This window comes from Punica granatum, chromosome 7 (assembly GCF_007655135.1).
Source record: "Punica granatum isolate Tunisia-2019 chromosome 7, ASM765513v2, whole genome shotgun sequence".
Classification (NCBI taxonomy): domain Eukaryota; kingdom Viridiplantae; phylum Streptophyta; class Magnoliopsida; order Myrtales; family Lythraceae; genus Punica; species Punica granatum.
In genome coordinates, this window is record NC_045133.1 from 18,829,270 (window position 1) to 18,854,623 (window position 25,354).

The 25,354-nt window shown below is 38.5% G+C and overlaps 3 protein-coding genes and 1 long non-coding RNA gene across 28 annotated transcripts; 1 reads left to right on the top strand and 3 right to left on the bottom strand.

Annotated features, from left to right (window-relative positions):
- The first annotated feature begins 4,382 nt into the window (after window positions 1–4,382).
- Window positions 4,383–5,063, top strand: LOC116213014. Its single transcript, XM_031547813.1, has one exon. The coding sequence runs from the start codon at window positions 4,589–4,591 to the stop codon at window positions 4,748–4,750; it is 162 nt and encodes a 53-aa protein (XP_031403673.1). The 5' UTR covers window positions 4,383–4,588; the 3' UTR covers window positions 4,751–5,063.
- Window positions 5,064–8,731: 3,668 nt separating this feature from the next.
- On the bottom strand, window positions 8,732–15,506 carry LOC116213314 (KH domain-containing protein HEN4). 24 transcript variants are annotated; one of them, XR_004158059.1, is made up of 10 exons: window positions 15,353–15,506; window positions 14,298–14,886; window positions 13,560–13,988; window positions 13,201–13,458; window positions 12,430–12,711; window positions 12,222–12,292; window positions 10,764–10,849; window positions 10,274–10,394; window positions 9,814–10,031; window positions 8,732–9,253 (listed from the first exon to the last, which is right to left on the bottom strand). XR_004158059.1 is itself a non-coding variant. In XM_031548199.1 (8 exons), exons 2-7 carry the CDS (start codon window positions 14,880–14,882, stop codon window positions 11,733–11,735), a joined length of 1,674 nt encoding a protein of 557 aa, XP_031404059.1. In that variant the 5' UTR covers window positions 14,883–14,886; window positions 15,353–15,506; the 3' UTR covers window positions 11,140–11,574; window positions 11,709–11,732. The 24 variants fall into 24 exon arrangements, 4 of the variants coding, with proteins under 4 accessions (XP_031404056.1, XP_031404059.1, XP_031404058.1 ...); XR_004158048.1 differs by having other exon boundaries at window positions 10,764–10,868; XR_004158047.1 differs by having other exon boundaries at window positions 10,519–10,868.
- Window positions 15,507–17,712: 2,206 nt separating this feature from the next.
- Window positions 17,713–18,746, bottom strand: LOC116212719 (probable calcium-binding protein CML45). The gene has a single exon (XM_031547375.1). The coding sequence runs from the start codon at window positions 18,504–18,506 to the stop codon at window positions 17,907–17,909; it is 600 nt and encodes a 199-aa protein (XP_031403235.1). The 5' UTR covers window positions 18,507–18,746; the 3' UTR covers window positions 17,713–17,906.
- A 3,737-nt stretch (window positions 18,747–22,483) lies between these two features.
- LOC116212660 lies at window positions 22,484–24,383 on the bottom strand. Of its 2 annotated transcripts, XR_004157893.1 has the most exons (4): window positions 24,247–24,383; window positions 24,090–24,159; window positions 23,063–23,119; window positions 22,484–22,812 (listed from the first exon to the last, which is right to left on the bottom strand). It is a non-coding gene; the product is annotated as an uncharacterized LOC116212660 (long non-coding RNA). The 2 variants fall into 2 exon arrangements; XR_004157892.1 differs by having other exon boundaries at window positions 24,090–24,247.
- Window positions 24,384–25,354: the final 971 nt, after the last annotated feature.

Genomic DNA, 25,354 nt, shown 5'->3' on the forward strand with positions numbered 1-25,354 from the left:
TTGGCCTAATAATCAACCGTGTTATGCAATCGAGATAGAGACGAACAAATAAACCAACAATTAGAGTAAGCGACACCGAGAAATTTTTTAAGTGGAAAATCCCATTCTCAGAAAAAGGGACTGAGTCCAAATCAGCTGTGCACTATATCAACGAAGTTTGCAATTCGTTTTTCGTTAAGAGCGAACTCTTCTCTCTTCGATCATCAAATCAAAATTCGTCACTCACAAAAAGCGGATTATAAACTCATCTTCTCTCTTGGATCATCAAATCGAAATTCGTCACTCACAAAGAGCGGATTATAAACTCAGCAGAAATAACCAGGGACAGAGCTACGTATCATTTTTGGACCCCATGAAAATGTAATTTTCATGATTTTGCGCGACAATAAGAGTGTAACACTAACATTATTGTTTTGCCCCCGCCTAATATGCACTATATATATTATTAATTCATTATTAAAAAAAAAAGCTCTATCCCTGGAAATAACACCTACAAATCTCCGATCAAAACTCTAAGGGTGTGTTTGGACTCAGAATTAAAGTAACTTTGATTTTGATTTTAATTTTGATTTTGATGGTGGAAAATGACAAATGAGATGTGATTATAAATTTGACTTGGGAAACGAGTGTTTTTATTATGTAATGCGTTGAGTTAAAGTTAAAGTTAAAATTTTTGACTTGGAAATTGTATGTTTTTGTTGTGTAGTGTGTTGAGTTAAAATTAAAGTTAAAGTTAAAAATTTTTATTCATGAATCCAAACAAGGCCATTCCGAATTTAGCTCCAGAAGTCCCGAGACTGCTGTCAAAATTTTGTCCTGATCGGAATTGATTTCACGACTCGACAAATGCTCGTCTGCAGCTGGTCGCAACCCTCTATATTCTGATTTCTGCACAGTTGGCTGCGTTTCTGTGCTGCCTTTGCAGTTATTCTGCTGCTACCTTAATTAGCTGCTTTGCTGCTCCTTTTGCTGAGAAGGAGAAATGCTCTTCCAAGGAAAGAAGGCTAAATCATGGGCCTCTTCAAGCCCGAGCAAATGTCCAGAAATGAGTCCAATTCTTCGTCCATATTGGAGGAATAAACCCAACATTGCCAGCTATCGGTCGAGTTCATAATTATCAATTTCTAGATGGCCACAAAGCGCAATGAGTGGCCCAGAGCTTCCCTTTCAAATAGTACTTGACCATTCACCAGGAAGGAACAAAAAAAAATATATATGTACTTGACCAACTCATAGGAAATAGGAAACTCACAACTGATTTTTGCAACTTTATAAGGATTTTTTAATGAATGAGAAAAGAGATTGAAGCAGTAGTATCGCTCTCGATTAGAAATCAAGAGATATTAAGCAGGGCCTTGTTCTATTGATTGTTTGCATATTGCATGCTTTCATATTGAAACTAAACCAAGAACACCCATAAGTAGTAAACTGTGCTTAAAATTTTCATAATGCATCGATAGACAAAATAAAGTTTACATAATGCAAGAAACTGATGTATCATTCGATGTCGCGGGCACCAAATTAAGGTAAATGCATGAATGGCTCAAAGACTCGTTGTATCTTATCCAACAGAAAAAATCATAACTATTTCTTAATACCATTTCTGACACTTATTCAAATATACAGCCTAGTCAGAGATGGATCTAGAAATTTAGTACAAGGAGGTGAAATTAAAGAGAATATAAAGGAAAAATAAAATCATAAAATCAGGGTAAAAAAGTGAGATTTATGTAAAAAAAAATTAACAAGCTTGTTAGAATATATGAAAAATTTGTAGCTTTTTCTGAGTCTAAGAGGTCGACCGCCCCCCGTGTCCCCCCTTTAGATCCGTCCCTAATACTTAGTGTTGAAACCCGTGCTATGCACGGTGTAAATGAAATTATTTCCAAGGTTTGCATATATACGCTTTATCAGAATTATATATAGTTAATTTCACGGTGCAACACGATATTTTAAAAATTTTCACCACATAGTATAAATCATCATAACTTCACCAAATTGCACGATATTTTGAAATTTTTTTCATGGCATAGTACGAAACACCATAATTTCACCATATGGCGCAAAATCTCAAAAAAAATCCATGGCATAACACGATGTTAGTTTCCGTCAATGACCTAATGGAGATTTGATTTGGCCGACATTGTTGGCCCACCCTTGTTCATCCCAGCCATACATGGTTACATCAAATCTCCATTAGGTCATTGACAAAAAACTAATATCGTGCAACGTTATAAAAAAAGTTTAAAATTTTATGTCATACGGTGAAATTTTTGTGTTTTCTGTTATGCCGTGAAAAAAAATTAAAATAACATGCGATTTGGTGAAAGTATGGCGATATGTGCTATGTATGAAAATTTTCAAAATATCATGTTATATGGTTAAATTAACCCGAATTGTATAAATTTAAATAAGTTATCATTTTAAGTAATATATTTGCATTTGATTCATCCATATTATTTTAAATAGCTCAAATAAATTTTTTTAAAGACATCCCATCTTCGCTTTTAGTTTGTTCATACTCATAACAATAATAATGTCGCCACCAGTGCTTGTTCGTTAATGGAACTTTAGAATCACAAGCGTCCTTCCATAAGCTATGAGAATAATCTAATATAAAATATTATAAAACGAAAGGTGAAGACATGCCTTTCTTTTAAAATATATATTGATGATATATAAGAAGGTTTTAGATATAGGACGTTAAAGGTGGTTTCGAGTAGGGAGACTATGGATGGGCTTTCTTCCCCATTCATTTCGTTTTGATTTTTCTTTTCCTTTTCATTATATAAGATAACTGAATAACAAAAACACCCGCTCAAGAAAATAATTCCACACTCGCCACCATATCTCCTCCTTTTCTCAAATTTATGTACACTAGATGATAATCCGTGTATTGCATGGCATGGTGCGAATATAAGGTCAAATTATATTTTCAAAACTTATAGGAATATTAATACGATTACAGATGTAAAGATAAGATATCATTTTACCTTATAATTAGATTTGAAAGATTTAACTTTAAAAAATAAATATACCTATTTAAAATATATAAATAATAAAAGGTAATTGGGATCGGGAAGGATGAAGAATTTTTAGGGGAAAAAAGTGAACCACAAATTTTATTGTATTTGACTTGCAAATAATAGCTATATTTATAAGATTTCCAGTACCTAAACTATTAAAATATATACATATGTATAACAAAGTTTCCTTTTAAAATTATCGAGTAATTTTTTATTTCTTTAGAAAGAATTATAATAATTAATTAATATCTACCAAGGCCCTAGGTAGTCAACCATATCAGGTTCCGTCGAGATTCAGTGCCACAAACAATGTAGCCAAGCATTATTATTATTATTATTATTAATTATAATAATGTGGAATAATTTAAAATGATTCGTTGAACTTTTTTTTTTAAGAAAAAGGAACAATCCATTGAATTTGATCCATCTAAAAAATATGGCAAAATTCATTTAATGGAACTGTACCGACATTCACTGTGGAGATGATGACTTTTTTTTTTAAGATAGAAGATGAGGACCTTTTAACCAAGCATATATAACGCGTTCACATAATGCATTTTGACTTTTATATACTATATATAATTGATTTTATTAATTTATATATAATATATTGATCTTTCATTTTTGGTAAAATGAATTTATACTATATTTTATTATTTTTATTATTATTATTATATTTAATGAATGTTAAAAATTTGTCCAGATTGTTTGCATGTAATAAAACATAATAAATTATTTTTGAAAAATTAAAAGTTTTCTCGATAATCGAAAGAATTTATCGAAATACGTGATATACTTCAATTTGGATGTGCTAAATTCGCAATAAATACCCGATAAAATTCATTTATCCATCGTCTTTCTATTCATTATGTTTTTTTCTTGAGCACTTATACATATTACAGTATTACGATCTTTCTATAAGAATATTGTTCGCTTTATATGTCTAGAGTACGTATTTGTTTATCGTGATCATGATTTTTCTCCTAATTTCATACATTATAATTGTTTGATTCATTTATATTAATGAACTACCGCAAAAATTATGGCCTCTGTCAGAAAATGAAGAGAAAAGTCAAAGTGGCTCTATATGATGTGGTTGGAACAACCCCTGTCGGAACCCAAAAGCTGTGCTAATGAGATCGGAGACCTATTAGCTGCCAATGATGGAACAAATTGACTTTTTCGCCGGTCTAATATTTGAAAATTTAATTAGATGCCGATTAATTAAAGTTTCGAGCCGGTTGACCTATTTAAAAGGGCACAAAACAAATCAACTGGGACTACACTGTAATCCAATTCAGACAATGGAGGACCTTGTTGTAATTAACAAAAGAAAAACGAGAGTGGCCATAATCTAATCAATCGGCCCAGATGTATCCCTCCCAGTCACCGACTCCCCTGCCCTGAAGAAGTTGACTTTCCAGATCCTCCATAGACAACCCTCTCTCCTCCTCCTCCTCCTCCTCCTTCATTGCAACAAGACAAGAACGCAAACCAGCAGGAGGGGAAGAAGAAGAAGAAGAAGAAGAAGAAGAAGAAGAAGAAGAAGGACAAGGAGAAAGATGAATCAGAACATGACTGCTCTGCTGATAGGAGTGGTGGGCGCCGGAATCACACTGTCCGCATACTCGCAGACCGCCGTCTCCTCCACCAACTGCATCGGCCTCGGCTTCTTCATCCTCATGTTTGCTCTTCTTGTCCGAGAAGGTTTCATCTCTCTTTAACCGGATACGCACAATTAACAATCTATCTTATCCATTACTCCGGTACAATTAGTTAACTTTGCAATATCATCGAGATGTGGTGATACTCGTGTTCATGTAACACGGACCAGCTCTCATGAGCGGTCCGATCGTTAAAAGTTATTGACATTTGCATGTTATGTTAGGGCCAAGTTAATGTTAGGACTTGACCCTCAATCGATGTGATTTCAGTTTGTCTCTTTTCAAGGTACTTTGTTATTGTGAAATTAAATACGATCCGCCTCACATGTGAAGGGGACTAGTTTTCAAGGCCCAAAAAGTGAAATTAATTAAATGAAGGGGAAATGTGTGCGAAGCATATGGAACCAACTCTCTGATACTATATGAAATTTTAAGGTAACCACAATTGTCAGCCTTATTGGATACGGCACCATTTGATTATTTATTACTCAATAGCTATATTAATATCTTGCCATGCCATTACCGTTGCCAGTACGAATGGAAAGCTCATATATATAGCTAGCAGAAGCAAGTACAGAGAAAGACAGCCCTTTGAGCTCTTTGTATTGATTGCGAATACAATGAAGAAGTACTCTGATCGGTTCAGCTGAATTAACTGAATCTGATATCGAAAATCTTAGTTAGGGTGTTCGCTCTGTTCCGTGGGGGGCTGCTGCGCCATTCACAAGGGACTGTCTGATCTCCCGGAGGATGGTTGTAGCTCCCTATAGGGACATAGAAATTTCCCTTCCTATTAGGTGAAGACATTACCGATTGCTGTTCGACTACGTGTTCCTGCACTTGGCTGGATCTCTCTAAGCACGTGTTTAATAATGAAGTATACATACAAACATAAACATATTTCGAGGAGATCCAAAAGCATAGACACCGAAAATGTACATAATATAAAGAATATTTATGTCATAGTATTTTCCTCAATCATATTGCATCTAGGAGCTTTAAATCTTTGCCTGCATTTCCGTTCTGCATTCGTGGCTCAGATCATTAACTTTCGACTTTATTTTCTCAGAGTGGTTTCATATGAAAGGATTGAAGATGATCGAAAATAAAGGACCTTTCAATGCTCGGGCAGTGAGTTAGGATCAAAATTTAGATGGATAAGATTTCAATACAAGATCCCTGAACGGGTAAATTCTGAATTCAAGATTCCTTTGGAATAAGGAGTCCATCCACCATCCAAATTAAGAACGAAGAGCCGAACAATGGATTTGGAATCCCATATCATTCAGTGATTCCGAACATATAGCCAGATCTAGACCTACCAAATTAAATATTACGTACCTTACCGGTTAACCCATTATCATCTTGCAATGTGGCATTGCATAAATAATGCCGTTGTAGCGATAGACATAGATATATCGTGCACCTGCAAGCTGCGGCTACAAGAAGATCAAACACCTAATATTCGCAAATTTTCGGAATCGGGTTAGAAGTCTGAAACTTGACAAAATCTTGCGTCTCATCATTCTCATACTTCATCTGATGAATGGGGCCACCATTGGAGACATATACGAAAACAGAAGGGGTCCAATCATTATGGACTACAGAGGCTACTGAGAGACCTGAGCAAAACTCCAAGGGAAGCCATATTGGCCCAATTGCCAGAAAATGATGAATTTCATGCATTTTATGTATAGAAGAACACTCTATCGATCAAATGGTAATAATAGCATTCTACGATGAACTTCCTTGTCCTAATCAACATACTATTAGTCGGCTAGCCATCATGGGGAGCGTTGGTGAAATAAAATTGACTCAGCACGTACCTCAGTAAATTGCCTGCAAGAGAGAGCTGGGAAAGGAGAAGTCAAAGAAGTTGATGACAATAATCTTATCTAGACGATGCCATCGGTATCATACCATGACTTATACAGCAATTGTTCATCAACCTTCCATTATAAGATTTTTTTTCATCGTAGATCTTGCATGAGAAAAGGAGGTAACAATTTAGCCAGAGGTGACTTGCCGGCATGCGACAATATATATTCATCGTGACCTTATAACAATACATGAATATTCTCATCAATTAGGAGGGAAAAAAAATGAATGTCATTCAATCTTGTATTATTATGACCTGCAGGAATTCTATGTACATATATATACTTCAAAAATTAGACCAAGCCGGCAAGTCATCCTTGGCTGCACCGTAACGGCCTCCTTCCCACATGCAAGACCATTGATGAACAAAAATTTTCCATTGAGAAAAGAGCATGGGGCATGGACTGTTTCTACATTGGGGAAGTTGGAGGTGTTCATGGGGCAGATTTTCATGTTCTGGCTAACACTGAAAGCGTGGTAGAGAAGGAAAGGAGCCAATTGGGCTGCAGAGGACTTGTTGACAGAGAATAGAAGAATTAGGGTTTTTGTTCTTGGGAGGAAAGACCGAGATACTGAAGACTGAGGAGGTTGTTCTTAATTTATATGGAGAAAGTAACCTGATGAAGCTCTTCAATGGAAGGCTGGCTAGGGCTCTGTGTTGGAGGGGGCAGAGGGGACAGCTAATGAGGACTGTCAAATCTATGGGTGTACTTACTGCCAGCCACTAGGGGGGTAGCAGAAAATTGGAGTTACCCTTTTGATTTTGAAGGGTACATGGGAAGTTGGAAAATGTCCATTGCCAAAAGCTGGAGGGAATTTCAAAGGCCATCCAGATGTTAGGTTAAGGCCTATCAGTCACCTTTCATTAAAGTTGCCATTGCTTGCTCTTTTACAGCCATCTTGTTAACTTAATCGACCGGTCGTGGCATCTGACCACTTTAAACTGGTCTAAAGTATGTACCAGCTAAATTGGTTGTCATCGCTTTGTAAGGGAATTTTCAGTAATATGAGGAAGGTCTACGAGGCTAGCAGTGAATGCGGAATGGGCATACTTTGTGAGGATAATAATTGTAAATTTCAGGATTCATTCGTTGAATAGATATTGAAAAAATCAACATATTCGCCCAAGAAAAAATCAACATATGAATGTCTGGGAATTGCACATACCATAAAGGAGCAATCGTGATCTCTAAGTTAAAAAGGGATTGACTTCAAGATGTTAGCAAGCGGAATGAACAGAGAATTTCATATATGTTTAATACAAGAAATTAGAGAAGTGATAAATTCTTGGAAGTTTAGGTAGGGAAAGCAAAGGTTATGCTTGGAATGAGAAGTTTTAGTGTAGTGACACGAGACGCTGACTGTAAATTAAGAAATCCTTAGTTTGATTCTTATTAGTGAGAATTATTCTTGTACATACTAGATTCATAGACCTCCCTTGTGATCGAGCAAAAAGTTACGCTCATCTCAGGTACTGAGAACAAACTAGCAATCTTATAAACCGATTCGAGATGTTCACCGAGTATGTACCACTTTAGCCCTTAGAGATGTCAACCCCAAAACCAATTACAAAGGGTCTATGAGCCTGCTGGATATAGGCATTTACTACCCATGAAGTAATGGTGCATCTAAGAGATCCCAGAATGTACGAGCGTCTTATACAGGGACGGAGTCAAGATTTTCATCCAGGGAAAAAAATATTACTTAATATAAATAGTACATAAATTATTATTTTTTAGAGAAGGCCAAATATTAATTTTACATATTTTTGAGGCAAAATTTAAAAAAAATCCAAATTGCCCTAGTCCTATATAATGTATTTGTACTATTTCAGAGGCACCTAAAGTAAGGGTCTCTATTACCCGATAAAATATTAGTCGTTGGCCGAGTGCCATGTCGATTGGTAGTCATCGTATTCCTCTCCATCAAATCGACGGTGTTTTATATTGTCCACTTTATCCCTGCTGTATACGAGTGTTGGTGCCAAGAACTTTCATGTTCAAAAAACCTGGTGATGGATCAGACTTTCATTGATATGCTTAAACTTCAGTATGTGTATCCACGCGATTGTCCACGAGCATTCGCTATTTGCTCGTGTTTCAGGGTCCGACATTGTAAGTAGGTGCTGAGTCTCAAGCAATTCTACAGGTGAAGTGTTGAGTATAGTGGTCCAAGGACACTGCAACAACATAGATTACCTGTGTAACATCACCCTCACAACGCAGGAAATCACTGCGACGTGCTTTTCACGAGTCAAGCCGATACGCAAATGCTATTAAATTTCAGCAGCTATACATTCTAAAAAGTTCGCTCTTGCGATCCACAGTATCCACATTCAATAAGTAAGCCCTCCAAAAATGCATAGATAGTGCATGATTGTGATTCCAATCCTAGAGAACACCCGCCATGTATGCTGCGGGTCGCCATACAATAGGATTGGACAAGCCTCGTGACCTGGTAAGCACATCGCACTTGCATTGTGAGCCCTCACATCGCGTTGACAACATATGAACTATTAGTATCTTCCGAAGAATACATGATACCGAAATATATTCTAATAAATACGAACCAATCAGACGGTCCAGTCAGCATGCATAGCACTCTTGCTAGCAAATACAGAAGAGACTGATGACTCCTTTTCACGGTTCCAGAGTAGTTGTAGTCAATGAACTGGCGATACAGAAGCTGCATAAATGGGGATGGACACAGGTTAGGTGAGCGGATTTTCATAATTTACTACATACATTCCATTATCTAGCACTCCTAAATTACGGATGAAAGTTACTTGTACTCCTAGTAAAGAAACGAATAAAAATTTCATTTCAAAGTCAAGAACTCTTGACATTCAAATTTGTCGATGATTATAGAGTTCCGTGTTTGTGAGACTTTCAGGAAAGTTTACAGTGTTTGACAACACAGCCAAGATGCATTGTAATCAAACTACTAAAAAGGTTATCATCCAAGTGGAGGCCTCTGCTATAGGATCTGTCTTCCCATATTCAATGGGACGATCACGAGACGGATACCCTAAGGCAGTTTTACATGACAAATGAGACTGCCTTGCACACCATCTCCAGAACATTATTACAAAATGAAAATCATTAAGCTATATTCTTTCCCATGAAGGAATAAACACTTTTTTTGACTGGAAAATAGTTCGGGCTTGTCCCCAAGAGCCTCAAAACAAAACCATACGTGTTAAATCACTTTGTTCAATAGTAAATCTTGATCCCATTGGCCTTTACCTCTTCGAAACAATCCTCATATAGTTATCTGGTCCAATTCAAGGAACCACCTCCATGTGCCTGCGTGCACTTACATCATCTTTTCTGATGCAACCCCCACCATGAAAATTGATCCAACAGCTAGCAAAGAGCCGGAGTGATTCCCATAACAGCTTGTTCAGACTGCAGATTATGAAAGGGTCGGAGCATAACCCTTCATGATCCCACCCCTCCATAACCTGCAATCCAAACAGCCCATAAGACAGGAGAACCTCCCATTTTATTTTTGCGCACACAAACAAAAAGAATGAAAGAACCAAGTTTTGCTAGCATAGTTATCAATTTTCTTCTTCCATCAGACGAAACATCTTCAATTAAAGAAAATTACCCACTACTTCCCTATCCACAAAAACTCAAAAGCCACCCCAAGGATCCAGGAGAAATTTGGATTTGAGTCTTGGCGATGATTGGAGAACCCTACATGAAAATCCAAAGATCTCCCATGCTCCTTTCCACCAGGAATGGAGATGACCATAACAAACCCTTGAGAAGAATAACCAGAACAGTCCGACAACGTAAAGGCAAACCACGCAGAAGGTCACCTGAAAACAGAAGACTACTTGCCCGGTTTAGTGATTTCCACTTTCTCCTTCATTGTTCAACTTTATGAACAGAAGAAAAAGAAAATGAACAAAACAAACCTTTTAAAGAAAGGGATTATCATACCTGAAATTCAGTATACATGTAAATGCAGCATAGTTGCGGTCAAGAGTTACGTGGACTCGCATGTCACATGTATTGACCCCACCAGTGCAGACAGCAGAGACAAGGTGTAACCACAGTAATATAATGAGTTGATCTATCTTTACCATGTATGAGCCATATATCATGCATTTAATCATGTTTCTTCCTACTTTTCTGGAAACTCATGAGTGCCCTTCTACTATAACTAAATTAAACCTTTAGCAAACCTTTCAAGGAAGCCCCGCATTGTTGCAGCTGAACCTCGCCTTCAAAGCCGAATGCATTTCTCATTCATCTGTACACTTCCACTAACCTGGAGAACCAGAGAGAATCTAATCCTAAATTAAATTTCACTATCTTAAATTTTCCAACATCATCTATGAGACTGTCAATGGTGAAATAAATAATGCATCCCGCACTTTAGAATAACCCATTATTCGGGATACTTCCATATTGTCTGCCCCACAAAGACCAAGATAAAGTCATATCTTTCCATGGCATTCGACAAAGTTACTTCAGCAGGGTGAGGGTGGTGATCCCATTAGAACCTCATATTTCCCAATTCAAGTTATGGCCCAACCCCATTCAGAATATAACTCTCGGTGCCAAGCAAGAAACATTATATAAGTCTTAAGACTAGAGGATAGATACAAAAGTTGAAAGCATCCAAAATTAAAGCAAGCTTGTCATTCAGGCACTGAAACTGAAAACTAAATTACAACTGCAAGAAGGAAGGGGCCACATGGTTCCAGTACTATGAGCAAAAACATCAAAAACAAGCAAAAAGCACGCTGGCAATAATGGTCTACTGGGAACAATTGGAGCTTGGACAATTGGTGTTACAGGCAACGGCAAAGTTCAGCTTTATAGGTGTCTCCACATAAAATTGGTCCTCATTAACAAGAGAAGCTTCAAGGTGAGGCTGAGCCATCAATTTGTCAAACTGCGGTTCATCGGTGGTCTTCTGGTTAGGGGCAGTGGGCTGGGCTTCATCAAATATGGGCAGTAGGCTGGGCTTCATCAAATATGGGCAGTAGGCTGGGCTTCAGGACAACATACAGGGACATCGGAAAGGTTAGGATGGAAAAGTGTCAGATCCGTTTCATTGGTTCCTACTGTTCAAAGGAAACACGGTAGGCAATGTCAATTAACGGAGTAAGTCATAATTCTACCTGTGGAATCAGATCGACCAAATCCTAGTAACCGTAACTTTTCCGACGGGAAACAGGAGTCTGCCCAGATAGCCTGGAAATAGGAGCTATAAATTAGGATGCACACTCAAACAATCGTGAAGAAGATAGGAATGAGTTCTAGAAGATCCTAATAGAAGATTCCTAGTTTTAATGTGACAAGTAAGGTCTCAGAAACTGTACCCAAAATGTTGTTAAGACGCAACAGAATCTAGTTGTGCTTTAACTGTTCTCTGCATGTGTATGTGTTTATGTGCGACTATGGATTGATAAATCAGGGTAGGGATGTGGATTGAATCCCAAGTAGGGTTACCACCACTGAGTTAACCAACCCACAATGTAGGGTCTAGTATGTTTACACCACTCTACAGCTCACCGTTTCAGTGCCAACTGCCAAATTCCTACTGTGAATAGGGAATCCATTTGCCAGTGGACACACGATATAGTTGGGAAAAAATTTCAGCACGTAATGATAAGAAAGTCAAGTAAACATACCCAGAGGAACTAGTACGTCCTGAGGAATAGCCACTCCCATATACACCATAAACACTTCCACCACCACCAACCTGATAGGAAGTTCAGAAAAGCTATTACTAGTAGAAAATATGCAGAGTCTTTTGAAAAATATGTGAACTGATGCAGGTGATATTGAACAAGATGTGAGTAGCCATTTAACAACATATAAAAGAATGCCTACACTTACCCGATCATGCACCTGCGAACTGCCATAACCCCCATAACTGTCGGAAATGGGCAGCTCACTTGATCCACCATAGCCACCACTAGAATAAGAGTGCCCACGGGCAGTCCTTTTACTTTCTCTGCTATCATAAGGCAGAGGATCTGAACCGTCTGCAGGCATCGGAAGGTATGGCAGAACTGGCATGAAAGCTGACATTGCACCTTCCCGGTCAAACATATTGGCTCTCAACCGCGTAGTTACTTGTACAAGAGCATCTTTTGCAATTTCAAGATCTCCAGAGATCTAATCATCATAAACACAGTAAAAAGCACTCTTGTTACGACCGAAATAAAGTCAAACTAAAACAAAGAACACTTCTTTTTTGTTCTTTTCATTTTAAATTTTATTTATTCTTTGTGGTTCGATTCAAAGGGTAGTTCCCGGTAAGTTACTAATGTGAGGATTGTAGGTGTTGTTTCCCACATTCATTCACTTTGAAAGCAAGGAGAACAAGGCAAAGTTACTTATTGCAATTTCGCTTTAATTTTTGCAAGTCCATCAGTTCAGCTAGGTAAAACAGCTCCTGCCTCCTGTTTTCTTGAGTGAAAAATGTTTCTAATCTTCATTTTTTCCATCCTATTTCTCTTTCAGAAACAAAGGTACATTCTCATTATGTCATTTGATTTTGATGTGCTTTTCAAGAGGAAAACTAGATCCAAATCAGCTTGCTAAAACTGCATGATCTGCAGAAGTTAAAGAACTAAAAATGACATTTCATTACAATGTCATTACCTGCACCATCTCATCATCCTCAGATGCAACCTTGGGAAGGTTTTCTTTTGAGAGTATGCGAATATTAGCCTTAGTGAGCCTCCTCATTTCACTAATTATAGCCCCGCCTTTGCCAATAAGACAGCCAATTCTTGAGGTCGGCACAAGCATACGGGTAGTGAACGAGATAAGCCCCGAGTCCCTCTCGATCTTCTCACTGCATCTTGGCTGTAAACGAACTGCAGCTTCAATTGCAGGAGAGAATGGATCTTCAAAAACCTGAAATTGTGCGAATAGAAAAGATAAATTTCATCTTCATGTAACTATTCAAATCTCAATTTAAGAAACCGAAGTTTAGTTAGAAAAAGAGAATATTTCACCTCTCTTGCTGAGATATTGATCAAGCAATCATCTCCTTCAGTTGTGGAGCTATCTACTTTGATAGCTGCCCCTGACTCCTGCCTAATCTGATTGATTATCAGCCCGCCCTTACCGATCACACCACCAATATTTGCAACTGGACAAACCAGGCGAAGAGAGAACTCTTTTGTGGTCTCTTCATCCCTTGGAGCTGCATACAAGGAACGGGACCAGTCTCCAGTCTCGCCTTTGTATCCTCCATAGGGACTGATCAAGGGTGCCATTCCCACTATTGGTGCGCCACCAGAAGGGGCCATGAGAGAACTGCCAGAAGAAAAAACATTAGGCGCAGCGGAAGTGAGCAAGTGCTGAGATCTCGAGGGATTATCATGTAAACGAGATGCAATCTGAAACAGAGCCTTCTTCACCACTGCAGCTTCCCCAGATATCTGATTCCACCAACAGACACTAGGAGGTTCAGTAAACAATACTATAAAGAAAATAATCATAACTTTGGCTACTAGATGAAGAGGAATCATTTAGAAAGTGATACAATCAAAGTTGGTACGAATGAGTTATTTTATTGTTCTATTTTTTTTCCCTTTTAGCTTACAGTACTAGCAAGTTATTTCTATACAAATAAGTAATAGAATCCATATGTTTCATATCGATGCCAAGAGCTCTAAATGTTATAGGGGAAAAAATCATGAAACTTCAGATATCCCCGGTTCTGGTCATGTTAAAGTAATTGAACTTACCTGTACAAGTTCGTCAGAGTTTAACGCACAAGAAGGCAGATGGTCATCCTTAAGAATCCGTATCTGGGCTCCAGTTTCAGTGCGAATACTTTGAACTATCTGCCCACCTCTCCCGATAATGCATCCAATCTGATCAGAGGGAACAAGGAGACGAGCAGTGATCGGCGGAGCTTCAGAAGAGTCTTCATCACCCATCTCTTCGGAAGTAACCCGCTCATGTATCCTGAACAGAGCATCCTGAGCAGGACAAACATAGTTTTCGCCATCTTCAAAGGAATTGGTCTCCTCACTAGTACTGTAGATAGTGACCACTCGCTCCTCAGATCCTGGTACAGTCTCTCCAATCCTAATCTTAGCCTTAGTGTCTATTCTCAGTTGCTTGACAATCTCTCCTCCCTTCCCAATAATGCTTCCAATCTTTCTTCCGGGACATAGACACCGATAAACAGTGTCATCAGAATTTATAACAAACTGCTCTCTATCATCACCTGGGTTCCTTCTTTTCCTGCCCCCATTGTCGTAATCAGAGTGAGAATGAGCTCGCTTGCCATAGCTATTCCTCTGACCAGCCATTTCCGAAGGCATCTATCTGCAACCACATATACACGGAAGAAACAGTTAGTCCACAGAAACTCCATGCACCCAGAGAAAAAATCTTCAACATCAAATCTTGCCCCGTGACATTCCAGAATCAGAAGAAAACCCAACATGCTCCAACTTAGGAGGCAGACCAAAAACAGACCATACACCTAATCACCAAACCTCGGACTTTGAAAGTGGACCTAATTACTGCCGCAAACATACAATCGCATCGAAAATTAGGATATCTCGAAAGCTAACAGCCTTACGAGTTAAACTATGTCCCAATAGGTGCCCACAAGAAGCTCATCGACATAGTTCGGAGGAGTAGCATAATTAGTACGATAACGAGAAACCAACAGATGAAGATCCGAGTAAAGCGAGAGTTCGAACAAAACCGAACAGAAAATTGCGATTTTTCAAAGAAATTAATGTCGGGTTGCACGAAAGAGTGGCTGGAAAGCAAGATCCTTCACCTTCAACAAGGAGGATTGATAACGATCGATTGAGCAGAAGAATCTCTGTTTTCCGAATTGAGGAGCTTCGCCTTCGTGCTCCGGTCCTCTTCTCCCAGCTTTTCTAGGGTTTTGACCAGACAAAGCATAATTATCCAATTTCCCTTTTATGCACTAATTGCAAGGATAACCTTTGGTTCCCGATATTTTTCATTTTTGCTTCATCATGATTATGAAGTTTCCCCGATTCACCACTTCAAGCTCGAGTTGGCTTTTGCTTTGATAACTACTGCACTGTAGTAGTGGTGACAATTTGTATCGTGCACGTGTCATCGTGCCTGGGCCCTGTGCCATAATACTAATATGGTGCCATGACACGACCCGATAACATCAACTGTTCGAGACATACCGGTCCAACACGGCACAAAACACTCGTGACGTTCCATGTAATAGAAATTCGATTTTACAAGTCCACGCGTACATAGAACCAATTATTTCGTTTGCTTTTATCTATAATTGTAATAGCAATAATGAGTATAGCATCTAATTCGTAATAGAGGCTGAATGCCCATGCTCCACCATCCCATGTGTAATCGAAATCACCCGTGCACAAGGCCGACCCAAGGGCTAAGCGACTAAGGCAGCCGCCGAGGCCCCAAAATTTGTGGGTGGCCCCATAAATTAGTCATGGTAATTAATCTATAATAAAGTAAGGCCCAACTTTCCCAACTAATTAATCTTAAGATATAATAACAAATGTAGGCCTTGAATATTGACTTTCCTAAATTGATCCCTCAAGTTTGACTCTCTCTTATTTTATAAATAATCCAATTTTCGTAATCCATCAACATTTTTTTTATTACAAAAAAGGTAAAGAGAGAAAAGGAGAGAGGAAAATGATAGTGTGTGTGAGTCCCTATTGATACCCAAGTGAGTGTCTTTCCATTGGAGTGATTTTTTGGGATGAGTGCTTTCAAGAGAGTGAGTGCCTTGCTTTTTAATGTAACGTCCTTGTTGACACTGATTGAGCCCAATTGGTACCAAAATAAAGCACTCTCAGTGAACTTGCTCAGACAAACAGTCTTGTTTAAAGTCACTAATTCCTCTTGGATAGACTTTATCATGAATCTTGAGCCCTTATCTCCCATGTCAACATGGTAAATATGGATTTGTAGCTTATTTGTTTTCCCGATCTGGACCACCTGAAATCCAAAAGGTAAAGGGTTAACAACTAATTCAAGTTATCGGTCCATTAAGAGTTAAAACTCTTAAATCATGTAATTTTTCAATTCACAAAAGTTGAATATGAGGTCATGTATAAGGGAAAAAGATGTCGCACTACCTAAACTGATCCATGTTGGTCATGACTTCATAGTTCTGCTTATACCATTTCACAAAATTTCTAGTTATATGCATGAAATATACCTGTTTTAAAATTTTCTTTGTAAATATATTACATATTGATGATAATGTCACTGCTAATATGGTTAGGTTGATGTAACTAGTCAAATTTAAAGCCTGGTTGTGTACTTACTTATGTACAGACAATATAGAGTAAACTATTGACTTAGTCCTTCAAGTTTGAAGCAGCCATCAATTTCATCTACAATCTTTCTTTGTCATAGAAACACCACAAACGTTGCACTTTTGTCTATCAATTTAGTCCTTACAGTCTACCTGTCATTAACATCGTTAATTAAAATATTAAAAAATCAGAGGGTGCCAGATAAAAGGGTCCTCCTTTCCTGCCACCTCCCGTGTCGAGAAGGCTTATGAAAGCCCCAAACGCCTTCCATAGGGATTTCTCGCCATCTCACATATCGAAGAGATCAGGGCCTTTGGTAAGGTGACATCGTCGAGGGGGTGTTGGCGGCAAAGCCGCCAGAGGGTTGCCCCCACCTAAGCCCCCTTCGTTCATTTAAGAAAAGGAAAATTTAATTTATCTTTTAATTTTTTCTTTTTATAATTTTTCCTAAGAGCAAAATACTATCGTTTTTTATTATTTTTGACGGACTAAGTGACTGCATTATTCTACATATTAACAATTTAATATGCGATTATTTTGATAGACAAAATTAAAGTTGTGGGATGATTACGAGAGCTAAAATTCTTTAAGGACCAAAATGGTGATAGATCCAAACTTTAGGAATCATTTTGATAGTTTACTCTTGATCATAAGTGAGGTTTTTTTTTTTTTGGGGGGGGGGGGTTAATACGGGGGCAAAAGTGAGGTTTATTTGTTTCTTCTTTCAAAAAAAATATCAAGTTCCCGTGGACCTGATTGAGATTAATTCCCATCTCCCAGTGCTTCATTTATAGCTTCATCGAATTGAACCAAACTGCAATGAAACAAAATAAATTGACATAATTTCGAGCAAGGATTGATATGAAAGATGGCGATGGATGATTGTGGTAGATATAGGGATCATTCGAATGATACAAAGAAAAGGCAAAATCTATGGAAGAAAGAGCAGAAAAGCGAAAATATTATAATGACTTCAATCCAATTTTTATCAAATTGATTGATTGATAACAGATGATTATATGTATGTTCAAAAAATGGAAGGAATTATCATCAGCAGAAACAATTCTCCATCATCTTTACAAATTCCCTGAAGTCAATCCTCCCATCTCCATTCTCGTCGAAAGCTCTGATCATCCTCTCACAATCCTCAACCTCCTTCCCTTCCCCAAACCCCAACCCCCTCAGAACTCTATGCAGCTCCTCCGCGTCGATGAACCCGTCCTGGTTCACGTCGAACACCCCGAAGGCCTCCCTCACCTCCTCCAAGCTCGGCTCCTTCTCCTCGAACAGCCTTGAGATCTCCCCCGTGCTGAGGAGGCTCTCCTGACCCTCCCAGCCTCCGCTGCAAGAAAGCCCCAGCCTCCCCATCACCATCTCGGCATCCTCTCTGAGTAGGCAGCTCCCACAGTCAACTTTCGGGCCATCGAGGACCGGCTCTTGCCGGGTTGAGAGAATCGAACCCGGGATATTATCCCCTGCCAACGAGGTACCCGACAACGAATGGCCAAGCTCGGCTTGATACTGGAGGGAAGACCAGAGCCTCGAGATGGACTTGTGCAGGCTGCTCCCCCATGTTTGGCTGCTCCGGCCCAGTAGGATTTCGAATAAGGTTCCGGGGATCTGGAGGAAGCTCGATGACACTTGCTCCATTGAAATCTCTTTTAACAGTATGGAATGTTTCTGCAGGTCTGCATGTACCTCCGCGTTCCCGACAGATATGATATGAGAGGGGAAGAGAGGATCAGAGGTGGGTTTGAAGAAAGAAGTGATGCTAGGGGTTTATATATATGTATTGAATGATGGGGAGGTGTTCATGAAAGGTCAGACTTCGAAGGTATGAGGAGGAAGGGGAGAAGCTGCTTGTCTGGTGCAGAGAGTTAGCAAAGAAAGAGAGAGAGAGAGAGAGAGAGTGATGGAGACGGGGGTGTGTGTTGGGGGGGAGAAGAAGGAGTCAGTCAATTGTGAAGGAGATGGGATGCGGGAAGGAAGTTTCTCGGCTCCTGCAAATTTGGAGTGTTGGCCTGCCTGCTTGGCATGGACTTAGCTTCTTTAAACGGAAACGTGGACTAGGTTGGCCGCCCTTAATTTTTTCTTCTTTTTTATTGTAATTTTTATTTCTTAATTAACTTTTATTTTCATTTAAAAATGCTAAACCCTTTTAAGTGGCGAGCCTGAACATCCTCTCAATTCAAAATATCACTCATAAATATTGAGTGGTCTTAAATATCTTAGATATTGTATAAATTACAACTCACGTCATTAGTGTGAAATTTTGATTTATAAGGAGTTTTAGGTTGATTATTAGTGTCAAATTTTGACTTAGCTTTATAAGTAACTAGGTTCATTTTCAATCCAAAAATTCGAACTAATAGGTTATGGTACTTAATCTAATATAAACTTATGATTTTTTATTCAACTTGACACTTTACCTACACATGTCACATGGACTTGAACATTCGACCTCAAAAACTGACTATGGGCCAAGGTTGGACTCTATGCTCGAAACTTATAATCACAAGGTGAACTTCTTCTTGCACCTCGAGACATGGGGGATAATTGACAATGAGGCCACCCTTTGTTTTGACTAGGATGAGGTAAGTTTCTCTCCACACTCGAATTTTAAAGAGACCGTGAGCTTCACACTCAGGCCGGAGATGAACGCAATTCAATTGCCCGTCGACAAAGAGATACACATATTACTTGGTATGGTGTGAGCCTACAATTGCATGCGGAGTGTAACTCACTCTGATACCATATAAAATTTTCACTGAGTCCATAAGTAATTGGGCCTTAATTAAGAGGATACAACACCACTCTTTTTTTTTTGGGTTTTAAGGAAGTCCATGGCACAGTATAACAAAATATAAATCGTAATAATTAATAAAAGCACACAGGTAAGAGGATACAACCCTACTCTTTTTCTTCTTTTTTTCGGTTTTAATGGAAATCCGTGGGCACAATATAACAAAATATAAATCATAATAACTAATAACAGTACATAGGTAGTCTCACTGAATATCAATCCTAGAGTCTATCAGTTACCAAGTAAGTGCGTGTATCACTGTGTTATATCCTCTTTTTAGCAACCTTCTTTTCGATTATAAAGGAGTTCTATAAACTCAAAATAAATAAATTAAAAAGTTAAATAAAGGGACATATGTGATAATAATTTAACTTGCAAATCTCTTAGTTATATTAAGAAAGCCACGTGCCATTGCACTACATGTTGTTTGTCTATTTGGGATACTTTTACATTTCTTGTTATTCTAGTCATCCGTATTTTCCAATGGAATATCGCTGACCCTTCCTTCATTTTGCATGTACCTTCCTCTCATTTTCCAGGAGTATTGAAGACGGAGAAGAGAATGGTTACTTCTCCGATCCCAATTTTCAAGATCCACGACTCTCGACCTCAAGGACGGATCCAAGGGGGCGCTTGGCCACCCCTTCGATTCGGAAAAAATTACAAATTTCTTTATATACTATAATGAATTTATCTTTCTTATATATGAAATTATCGTATTCTTTCCTTCTTAATTTTACGATTTTAGTTTTCCTTCCCCTTCTCTTTAATTTCGCCCCTGCTTGAATTAAATTTGTAGATTTATCCCTGCAGACTATTTTTTGTTGACGTTTACAATTTTATTGTGTGATTTTACTCTCTCTTGAACCTCTTAGATTATCAGCTGGTTTGTTTTTGAAAGTCTACATATCAGTCAGGCTGATATCAATCCTCGATGTTAAGGAATGAATATATTCCTTTAAATCATTATAGACCAAAACATGGGTGTTTGAACAAAATTAAGAAATCATTTAGCGGCATCATTTTGGTCTTAATTGCGTATGTAGCCTGCTATGGCTTCTCTGACTGATCAACAAACATAAACTGTTTTTACTTTTTAGCATGATCACTTAGTATTTAAACCGTAATTTCAAACAAAAATTATGCATCAAGGATTTGATTTTCGCCAATCTAAGCATCGGTCCGACGGGTGAAAATTGATGTCTGACTTTATTTTGTTTTGGCACTATCCTCCTGCCCATATGTTTGAAGTTGCGAGAAGCAGAGGCTTCGTCAAGAAAATAATTTCGGCCGGCTCTTCAATTCACATTGTAGACAATTTATTTATTTATTTACTTAATTAATGTCTGTCATATTTCTTGGAAGTTGGAAGAAGGCATGACATTGTGGGCCGGTCACTTTCCCACTTAAATTTCTTTACGCATATCATTTTCCACGCAGAGAATTATTATATTCATTTTACAAACGTCTCTCATATTCTTTTGCTTTTGATGAAAAGCCCCAAGAAGTTTTAGAATGAGACAAGAAATTCTATTCAACCCATTTGGGTCTTTGCAAGAAAAAGACAGACCATATGATTAATTTATTGATGGCAATAACCTCTTTTTTCTTTTTCATGAGTCACGTTTTTTGTGGAATTTATTTTCATTTATAAAAGAAGTTTATAAATGTAGTACAATTAAATAAAAACCAAATAAAGAGACCCATAAAATTTCACTGACGAAATCAAAACTGAATCTTCTTAATACTGAAACAAGGACATGGACCATCGATTGTATCATCTCTCGCTTTTCTGAGTTTATTAAAACCCACCTTAGTACCTCTCCTCAAATTGGTGCAAACAGGCCATATAAGTTCGGTCCCTCAACAAATACACACCCAAAGCGTTTAAGAGATGAACAAATTTTCCTGCCATCTAAATCAACATCTAGATGATTGCAATTTACTTTATTTATTTAATGTAATTTTATCCTTTTTATGCTTTCCTGATTTCTCTCCATCAGTATTACCTGGTAAACTTTATTGAGCATTTGTTAAAAAATAATGCCAAACCCTATGCTTGAGATAATCTTAGCTTATCATTCTCGATAACCACATGCTGATTAGATAACTAACGTCCTCCTTATGCTACGAGAAACCATTCGTAGTCATAAACAAGCGAGTTTTGAACCAAATCTAATGTTGTTTCGAAGTTTATGGTACTTTTCTTTCATCGTATGCTTGATGCAGGGAAGAACCACAGTAAATTTTCTTGGATCGAATCTTCCCATTGTTTTCGCAGGAAATTTGATGGCAATGACTTTATTTGTTGTCTGAGCATGCTCAATCGACAGGATGGAAAAGGAAAGGAATGGTTGATTGTGGAAATGTGACTAATCAATTAATTAAAGAAAATGGGCCAAAAGAGAATTAATTAAAGAAAAATGGAGAATTATTCTTGCATTATTTGATTGGATTTTGTTTGTATCCGAAAAAAGAAAAAAGAAAAATTTTATCTGCCTGAATGACTATTTGGCCCATTTAAACACCATATGAGAGACCCAACTGAGCCGAATCATTAGCAAGCCCAATTGTCAAGTCCGGTCCTGTTTGACACTCAAGAGTAGGGGTGATCGGTTCCGAGTACCCTGTTTTTTTCACGATACCCGGCCCTACCCTGTAAGGGATCGGTTCCAAGATTTTGAAACCGGACCCTACCCTGTTGAATCCTGGAACCGGAACCTACCCGGAACCTGTATTATACCACAGGTTCCGGGTACTCTGTTGGAACCTGTAAATTTTTTTATCTCGTAAATAAAATAGAAAATATCACACCCATAATCAGTAATCACGGCAAATATAATATCGACATAAATTTAGATTAATCCACAACAATAAAAAATAATATGTCTCATCAATCCATCCATAATACGATCTCACATAACAAAATGTAATATTTCCTCACAATACGTCCATAATGGTAATACGGTCCACGAACTAAAAAATTTATCTATCCAAAAGCAGACAAATCACACTCCTAATATCCTCACTTGATCTCCCACTCGAATGTGCCAAAATTTTGTAATTTAATTCCAGCACTCCAGCATGGTGTGCTTCTATGCTTCCACTGGAGTGGCTTCTTCACTGGCACTGCCATTCTCATCTTCCTCACCGCTGCAAACCAATAGAAAACTGAATGAGACTTGTCCATTCTCAATAAAATCGGATGGGGAACAACAAGTGCATGGAGAACGAATAGAGCATATCTTGTCTCAGCAAATCTATTGAGCCCAACCCAACCAAGCAAACATAAAAGAAGAAAGAACACTGCAGCTGCTGTCAAGAGCATGACGAACCATCTTGGATGAAAAGATGCACAAATCATTTCTTTGATGGCGATTCGTGTTTATTTCGCTAATATTACCTTGTAGTTGCTCCACACATTAATCCATCATAATCTCCGTCGTGGTGCCGCTGAGTTCTATAAAAAGAAAATCACATGAAAATAAAAAGTTAAAAGAGCAAAGAAGCTAACAACTAACGCCGACCAGTTACCTCACCCTTCTAAAAGAGATTAAAAAGACATTAGATTTAAAGAGCTGAACTATCAGGCCAATTCCGATCAGCAAATAGCTCAAAACCAAAGAGAGCAGTCTGAGCTCATCCAGAAGTCCCAAATAAAACTGTCTAGTAAATGCCCTCAAATCTCATAGCTTTCAACAAATCATTTGCAGCATTAAGCAATGGAATTCATCAGAAGCTCATCCACCCTCACCAACTTGCCCCTACTCGCATAAACGCACGCACACACGCCCCAGCACGTAAGCACACGGACAAACACACGCCCGCATTCACACACACACACACACACACAAACACGTATAGATAGATAGATAGATAGATAGATAGATAGCGACCGCGACAAAGGATGAAATTGCTAATGACGAACAATGACCACGCAACCGCTCAAGATTAACATGTTTTTCCATCATTGGGCAAGAACAGAACAGATCAGAACAGAACGAATCCTCAAGAAGGGAAGTAATGAAGTCAAGAAAATCTCAAGGCATCGACACATCGATCAGACCCTAAACCTAAGAAAAGGTTGCAGCTTGTCCGGATAGCTAATTGGTTAAGCTTTTCCATATACAGCTCATGAAAAGCAGTGATTTTTCTAGGGTTCATGAAGCGAGAACACCCTCAGATCTCATAGCTTTGAACAAATCATCTGCGGCATTAAAGCGCAGCCAGCGCCAATCGCCCTCAGCTCACCGCCACCGCACCGAAGACCGTGCAAGTGCGTGCGATACTAGACAAATTTCCAGTAAAGAAGCGGAGGCAGAGGCATTGAAGACAAAATCAGACATGGTAATGAAAAATCTGGAGGACTTACAATCGCAGCAATGTTACAGAAAAAACTGCTTTTGTAAAGAGATGAGGCAAAATCTCACCGGTAAAGAGAGATTCAAGGAGAGTCGGAGGCCGGAGAGTCGGAGACGAAAGGCGAGCGACGAAGAGGAACTGCAAGGAGAGGGAGTACAAAGTCGATTTAGGGTTTAAGACTATAGCGGCTGCCGGCTAGAGGCTGAGACGAAAGCTAAGCTTTACCTTGTTCCTTCATGTCTTCCCAATCTCGACTGATATTGTCACATTGAGGGTAACTTTACCCCTTTTTTTTTTAAGTAATTACCATCCGGTTCCGGATTCCGGTTTCGGTTTTGGATACCCCATAGACTGGAATCGGAACCGGAACCGGATTTCACCGATTCCTTATTTTGATACCCGGACCCTACTTTATTTTCAATATGAGCTACCCGGATCCTATCCTACCGAGTAGGTTCTAACCGGTTCCGGGTATACCCGGTATACCCGGTATCCGTGCACACCCCTACTCAAGAGGGCTTCTAAGAAATTAGCAATTTTCCCTTTTTATTTCTTCAATTTCACTTAATTAAGAATATATATATATACATATGTATATACCCACGCTGTCGATTTTTATCTTGTATCATCTATAAGGCCTCCCCTATAGGCATAGTTCGGGTTGGCAATTCCATTATCATCACTTCTGTTAGATAAGGACAGACACTTGGATTATCTTGCAAGCAAAAATTTTGATTATAGTGAACTCGCGCATTCATGTCATATCATGTTATTAGATCATGTCAGATATCACCTCTATAAAGTTATTAAAAAGACAACAACTTAAAGGTAAAAGTGCTATTAAGTTTTCCTCTTCTAGATATACATGGTCTAATGAACGAATGTAGGATTGAATCAGAAGCTTGAGGATCTCTTTTAACATCACATGCGTCTTACATATGTTTCATCTTGAGCAACATCGGAGTTTTATGGATGATAGTTACCCCAAAGTATAAGCACGAGGTCGTCCTTACAGTTAACCACTAATTAATTATCTTTAGAAGAAATCTGAAATAGGTAGCTTAGTACTAAAGCCGCCATCGCCCAAGGCAAACCTCACACCAAGTCTTATCAACTAGTTCATGTCTCATTTAGTTTGAGCTCAGCTTGGCCCTTATACAAACTTCCGCGAGGTTAATTTATCCTGATAGAGCTAGAGAACTATGTGAAAGGAAGGAAAGCAGTGGCCGGAGGCTGGCCGGGAGGTCCACCCCTTCCCACGTTCTTTTAATAGTTTTTTTTTTTTTGAAGTTTTCTTTATTTTTTTAAAAAATAATTTCTTTTACACGTGTCA

Bases quoted from the DNA above. Each gene is read 5' to 3' on its own strand.
- LOC116213014 (XM_031547813.1), top strand. From the start codon at position 4,589: ATGAATCAGAACATGACTGCTCTGCTGATAGGAGTGGTGGGCGCCGGA.
- LOC116213314 (XM_031548196.1), bottom strand. From the start codon at position 14,882: ATGCCTTCGGAAATGGCTGGTCAGAGGAATAGCTATGGCAAGCGAGCT. The intron at 13,989-14,297 runs GTAAGTTCAATT...TGGTGGAATCAG, and splicing joins ACTCTGACGAACTTGTACAG to ATATCTGGGGAAGCTGCAGT. The intron at 12,293-12,429 runs GTAAGTGTAGGC...ACTTCCTATCAG, and splicing joins GTTCGCAGGTGCATGATCGG to GTTGGTGGTGGTGGAAGTGT.
- LOC116212719 (XM_031547375.1), bottom strand. From the start codon at position 18,506: ATGGAGCAAGTGTCATCGAGCTTCCTCCAGATCCCCGGAACCTTATTC.